This window comes from Hyalella azteca, unplaced genomic scaffold (genome assembly GCF_000764305.2).
Source record: "Hyalella azteca isolate HAZT.00-mixed unplaced genomic scaffold, Hazt_2.0.2 contig16433, whole genome shotgun sequence".
Taxonomy (NCBI): domain Eukaryota; kingdom Metazoa; phylum Arthropoda; class Malacostraca; order Amphipoda; family Hyalellidae; genus Hyalella; species Hyalella azteca.
Window position 1 is genome coordinate 1 of NW_025946256.1, and position 7,186 is coordinate 7,186.

At 35.1% G+C, this 7,186-nt stretch overlaps 1 protein-coding gene across 1 annotated transcript; it reads right to left on the reverse strand.

Annotated features, from left to right (window-relative positions):
• Positions 1 to 7: 7 nt before the first annotated feature.
• Positions 8 to 5,726, reverse strand: LOC125179299 (the record flags this gene model as incomplete). The annotated part of the gene is made up of 4 exons (XM_047884897.1): positions 8 to 117; positions 2,290 to 2,399; positions 5,052 to 5,129; positions 5,602 to 5,726. Coding segments are annotated over 4 exons (423 nt in total), but the record flags the coding sequence as incomplete, so codon positions are not given.
• Positions 5,727 to 7,186: the final 1,460 nt, after the last annotated feature.

Below are 7,186 nucleotides of genomic sequence, written 5' to 3' on the forward strand. Positions count from 1 at the left end.
GCGGCACGGTGAGGTTGTCTCTGTGAAGCAACAGGTGCGGACCGCGTACCAGCAGCGTGTCTCCTGCAGTTGTTGCCGCTATCTCCTGTGACACTTCAGTTGTCGCCTTTTCTTTTGCTGGCACGATAGAAATATTGTCAACTAAAAATTCATACGAAGAATGACGATTCTGATAACTTGACTACCGTAAAATTGAAAATTTTTCGGTGACTAGGGATTCTGCCAAGGAAATTTTTGTCGTTTTATTATCATTTTACTACATTTTCATTGTTAGGCATGATTGAAATCATTCATTTTTTCATCAATTATCATGCTGAAACATTTGTTAAAACGTAACTTGAGTTGGAACAAAAAAATGAATGTAGAAGTTAATTTTGAAATGAAAACACCGCGTTCAAATCTGAAAATCTAGTCAATGGATTGAGGTATAGCAGCACGGACTGCTTTAGTGACTACATCTCTTTAATTGATCATGAATTTACCTATCGCATCTTGTGGAAAAAGGCTAATAACGTGAACTAATTTAGTCCAAGAAATTTTTAGGTAACTACGTGGCTGGAAACAGCCTTACTACATTCAAATTTTCAAATATTTTTTTACATTTTTAGCGCATTTTCTCATAAATGGAAAAAATGCGCGATTGTGCTCGCCATGTCCGTCCGTCTGTCTGTCCGTTTGTCCATCTGTCTGTCCGTCTTTCTGTCCATCCGTGACTTCACATGGTCGTCGACGAGAAAATGCGCTCACTGTCACTCACTGCAGTGAGTACTGAGTTATATTTTTTAATAGAATGTATAATTTGATTTAGAATAATTGTATGTGGGTCACACTCACATGTAACTTGTGAGTACAAATTTCTCGAAAATGTTCACGTCATCCATTTCATAACGTGCTAAGTGATTTCAGTGCGCAGGCACCGAGATAGCAAACAAATATACTCGGACTATCTACAGGCACAGTTCAGATTAGGAGCCCCAAGATATATAATTAATCATACAAATACGGGACCGTTTCTCTAATGCGAAAGAAATTTTACCATCAGACCAATTACAGTGAAACTTATAGCCTTTTTCTTGTAAAGGCTGCCTTTTCTTGTAAAGGCTGCCTTTACAGCCGTGTAAGGCTGTAAAGGCTTCTTGTAAAGGCTCTTGTAATATATAAAGCAGGTTCATATAGAGGGAATTGTTTTTGTTTAGGACAGGGCAGGATTGGGAAAGGAAATCGAGATAAACCAAAATTACATATAATAAGAAAATGCTGGAAATAAACGATATCAATTTGTAAGTTCATTCAGTTTGTAAGTACATCCAGTTCCGCATGTTCATTATCCCTAATACTAATATTTGAGTGCATGGTTCAATTTGATTTGGTCTTCTACTTAAATATTTGCTTCTTGATAAATTAATCGATTCGCATGTGATAGTAGGCAGTGTTACCTAAACCAAACCATTAACTTTTAACTGCTCGATATTTAGTTCTAGACAATTTATTAGTTCCGAATCTAATAAATTGTCTTTGTTTGAGAGAATTTTGAGTCGCATGACTAAATTGAACTTTGAGGTAATAAAAAATTGTGAAAATTATCGAACAATCAAGGCATCAAAAGTTGCTCTGTCGATTCCTTTCTGTTACTTTAAATAGATTTGGTCCCCATGGCTGCTCGTGTACTGCATGTTTGATTAGATGAATCCTCATAACGTGTTTTTAAAATCTCAGTATTTTGTCAAGTGTTAATTGTATTTTATAATCTTTAACAACTGACTTGATTAAATAAGACTTTTTCATAAAAGCTAACTATTTAATAAGCGTTTGAACTTATGAATAAACACATCTTTAATAGGCGAATGGCAATAGGTGCGTCTCTCATGTGCGTTTGAATGCATGCGAGTATTCTTTGATTGACCACCGATGCTTTAATTCCTTTATTTACAACTACTACAAATTCACCCTCTATTATTCCGTTCAATACAGGCACAAAATTAGCAATTTAATTTTAATTAGTTATTTTGTTTATTTGAAGGGATTTATTGGTACTCTCAATCAATGAAGACGGTATGTCTCTTTCAGGGAAAGTTTTGCACGTTAGAATTCCTGTTTGAAACTATTTACACGCCGCTGTATTTTTGGCGCGGTCGTGCAATAGAGCTAAAGCAACGGATATTTTCTCTCAGTGGAATAAATGAAAACAAGGGATCCTGCATTAGGCAAATGATACTTTTTTGTGGGGTGTGTCTGCACCAGCACACGCTCTCAGGACTCAATAGTCGAACCTTGTTATTCTTTGCAAACCTTTTAGCAAAGTCTCGCTGATGGCCAAGCCTTCGCTGTTGTTGACAAGGCAGCTGTAGACGCCGAAGTCCGCGGCTTCTAAGCGAGTCATTTCCAAGAACATCTCGTGCCTGCGAAAATCAGGATGATGTACCTTTGCACTTATACAATTTTACTCGCTATGGATGATTTATGGAAAAATTCTTATTTCTAATTGGGCTAGAAAATAAGTGGACCCAAATAATAATACACGCTTACTATATACGCGTGCGATTAACGACCTGAGAAATAGTTGATTTAATGAGTTGACATCAATCGACCGAAGATGGCTAGCCTCATCGTCTCTACGAATTGGACGCCTGCTACCTCTTTCTTAACTACAGGATTTGGCTGAACTTTGAAATGATTTTCAGAGTGATTTTTTGATTCAAAATTTTACTATAGTATCCTATTTACATATGTTATGTACGTATTTCCACCAGAATTTTAATATTTAATGCTCTTTGTAACTTGAAAATGAATGTTTGTTACATTCGAAACGTCGTTAATAAACTAAAACTACTTCCTTTCGATCTACCAACGCCATCTGAAGAATTGTCCGACTCTTTGATAATTTAAATCAACTATTTCTCAGGTCGTTAATCGCACGCGTATAAATCAACAAATTCTGCCATCTAAAACTAATGCTTACTATATAATAAATGTTAAAGGCTATCAATTTGTGAACTAGCTTGTTATTAATTAAAAATTGCTTCACCAAGTGTTAGGACGTATCTTTGATTTTAATAACGTTGTATTTTTATCACCAGCATTATTTTTTAGCACTAAATGCCTCATAGAATATAATAAATTCAAAGCAAAGAATGCCGACATTTATAATTGTGATCGAATTTATCCCCATCATTCGTATATGCGTTCACGCACGCAAGCACACTAGTCAGCATTAATCTGAAATCAAGGAGAAACTGGTGATTGAATTTCATGAGTTGAAATTATAGGTCATTATTTGTCAGCTGGATCAAAATAACACGCAAACTCCTCTCTTTCTGGTCTCTATTAGCGAAGATTTTCTATGAGAGCACTTGCTGGCATCGGGCTTACATCAGCCGATATCGTAAGTCGATAGCGAATCGTGGCGTGCTGAGCGGTATCCCATGACTGCCTCGAGCGCGAGTAATCCACGCATACTTCAAAATTCCACCGAAACTTCAAAAAGAATAAGCTAATTTAGGAAAATAATTTGAAGCTGATTTACATGTTAACGTGAATTACAAACGTTTAATTTTAAAAACTAATATTTTCACGACTATTGAGCAGTTTTTTCAACGGTGAAAGTTATTATTATATAAACGATTTATATTGATTAGCAAGCTGCGTAATATAAGCAATTCAAACAAATACATAGGAAATACGACTTTTTCATGAAATATATTGGTGCAAGTGACATTAGATTGTAAAATAAATTGATCATCAATAAATTAAAAAAATTTCAATAGGTATCATCCTGCAAATCAAAGAAAAATCCAAAAGAAATCATCTTAATCAACTTAACTAGGTTCAATATTTCTTAATAAATACAGGGTTTGTAAAAGAATACTGATTATTTTTCTTCATTGTGTATTTCAACGTAAGCCTCAAATGTATGAGGAAAAAAAATCCCCCTAATTTATTTCGAAAACAGAACATTTCTACACGTTTAGAAAAAAGAAGGTTCTTTTATTTTGGTATAAGTTATAGTTAGATATTTTCAATTGTATGTAGAAGAAGTAGTGCTCCTAGAAGTTCACCACGCAATTCATCACGCAATTCACCACGCAATTCACATACATCAACATGCACAAAAAACAACACTACATAGCAACATAGCAATTCTTATTAATTTTGAATAACTTTGAGAAAAAATATATTATGCTCAGTTCTACGGATTCAAGCGGCTCAAAATTAGAGAAATGATTGCATAGACAGCGTACGTGCACATCAGTGTATATATTGTAGTTAAAATAGACTTGGAAATGTCCATTTATCTAGTATATTCACGATTCAATAATCATGTATCAAAATATCGCCTTATTGACAAATAAATTTAGTTCTGGATCTCGATACAAATACAACATGCGGTCATTTTATTCAGCTAACAATTTTTCCTTTATTCTTTGATGAATCTGGCGGCGAACAGCCACAACATCTCCATCAGCAACAGCCCGTCTTAAAAGCAAACATTTGTTCGGGATGCGCCATCCGAAGAGCAGTAACTTCTCTGGATGCTCTGCCATTACCTGCCTTTACTTCATGACACTTATTTATCCTTCATGTGATGACCACGTACTCTTAGCACATGAAGTTTCCGGGTAACCTTGATTAATGTAATGGCATGTCAGCTTCACCATAACATAAATTGTATGAAAAATACTCGTCGCACAGTACGACGTCATTTAAAGGCATGCAATCATTAATTAGTTTTGACATCATGGCATCAATCATCAGGCATCAGCATGCAATATGCGATAGCCGTAGTTTTCCTCATTAAATTCTGCATTATTAACACATTCATAAAATGTATAGTGATGATGAACAACTACATGCAGGCACCATCACGACATTCACAAATTCATTCGAGCTAATGCTCGCAAATACAGTTAATGAACCAATAATCGAACCAATTACGTAAATTTACAGAAAACTTTCATCTTCGGGGCCGTTGATTTGTGTTATTCCTACGAAATTCCTACTCGGATATCCATGGGATTGTCATTAAATACAGGGATGTAGTGGCTAATACTCACGTGTACGGCTCTTGGTCAGCGACAGACACCACTCTGAAGTACTCCTGGGTCAAAGTCTGCTCTCCCAGGTCGTTAGACCTGTCGTAAACACACGGGCACGTCAAAATTAAATCAAAATCGATGTGACCTAATTGATTATTAGATCAAATCATGAGTAATTTCTTAAAAGCATATTAACTCATTTATATTATTTATATTTGTTATGCTCAATTTGTTTTCAGTCCTTGTGTTTCCATGCCTATAGTCACCAATTCATGGGATTTTAGGAGCAATAGAGGACTTGATGAAAATCATGTCTGGAATTAAATACTTTTTAAAATTAACAGGGAGGATATTTTTTCCTTTCATATATGACCAAAAAAACATTATATATGAAGTGCTTGCACAGAATTCAACCCCCGATAAATGTTAATTTTTTGTGATCTAAGGAAGCTACGTTTTGATCATTATCACTCAATAGAGTTTGACATTAGGATAATCGGAATGTATGAAATAAATGCTACACAAATATATCACATATGCTATAATTTGAAATTTCTCTCAAAATAACCTTATGATAAAAATATCAGGCCGCGGATGAGCTGCATATAAGCAACTGAACGTGTATCGGCCCCCAAGCTCAGCCACGTCTTCTGCCCCGGGCCCTTTCACTATCGGCGAGAACCGGACACCAACCTGCAAAATATTTCCTCTTAACGCATTTAGAGCATTTTCTCATTCAGGGAAAAAAGGCGCTATTGTGCTCGTCATGTCCGTCCATCCGTCCGTCTGTCTGTCCGTCCGTCCGTGACTTCGCGTTTTCGTCGACGAGAAAATGCGCTCTCTGTCACTCACTGCAGTGAGTACTGATCTTTTTTTTTAGATTGACTTATAGGTATTTTAGAGCGTTTTCAAGATATACACGTTCGGAAAGACGCATTTATTTTGTAACGTCCTGCATGGATAGCGTTTTTATCAACGTCCTCCTAAAAGAGCGGAAAGAAGAAGTATTAACGTTTTATTAACGATCGAATATATTAGTACGTTTTCAACATTTTAAGAATTTTATACAGTTGAGGAGCAAATAGTATAAATTAATAAAAAATTTTAATAAAACAGTCAGTACGGTCAAAGCACGCAATATTACGTAGGAATAAACGTTCATATGTACTCAAAAGCGACTTTTTAACTTCGATACACTTCAAAATTAACGCATTACTGATAATTGGAAAGATATTGTATCTCCCGTCTTTTAGATAATATAGAAGGTCAATTTTGTTGTTAGGTCACAACTTTTTCGTAAATTCTATTGTTGGGTAATGTTATGTATAGAATAATAAGCTGATGATCGATGATTGGCAGAGGCATGATAACGTAGTCTCAGATGATGGTTGGCATTTTTGAATTCACTTCATAGAATTCATGTTATCAAATATGGGAACTTGTCTAATTGAATTAAATAAAACACTTTCCTACACCTTTTGAAGACGTTCCTCACTCTAAACTTTCATGATAGAGATTGGGTTTAATTCTGATATACCGTTAAAACTAGTGTAACAATCACGTTTCTAACTAAATGTATAGAGTCAAAAGATTACAATGTCTATTATTTTTTTTTTCATTGATGTTTTGTATAATTTTCCAGGTATGATAAAGAAAAAAACTTTAAGCAGAAAAAGTAGATAAAAAATAGTCTAATAAAACATTGTTCACAAGTACGGTTTGCATTTTTGAAAAAAAAATGAGCAAGTAAATTTTAAATGTTGACTCAGAATTCCAAAGTTAGTATGTCAATCACCGTGATGAAAGCCTGAAAAAAAATGTAGTAGCCCTTACTTTAACGAATATATGTTATCATTATATTCTTAAGCCGGGAAATGAATCAACCTAATATTCTTAATACGCGGAAAGAATAGACGATGTATGCCTTGTATTTTTAAATGCGAACAGAGACAGTGGGATTTCATTTAAATTGATATTGCTCTACAATTAAATACCAACCTTATCATTTACGCTTATGAAAAAGATAGGAGTTGTTCCAATATTTATCCTGTCTAGAATGGGCTAAGGAGAACCTGGATGTATTTTGAAGCTGATGGTGGATGTCCATTGGACGCAACGCACTGATAGCGGCCAGCTGATATTGGCTGGATGTC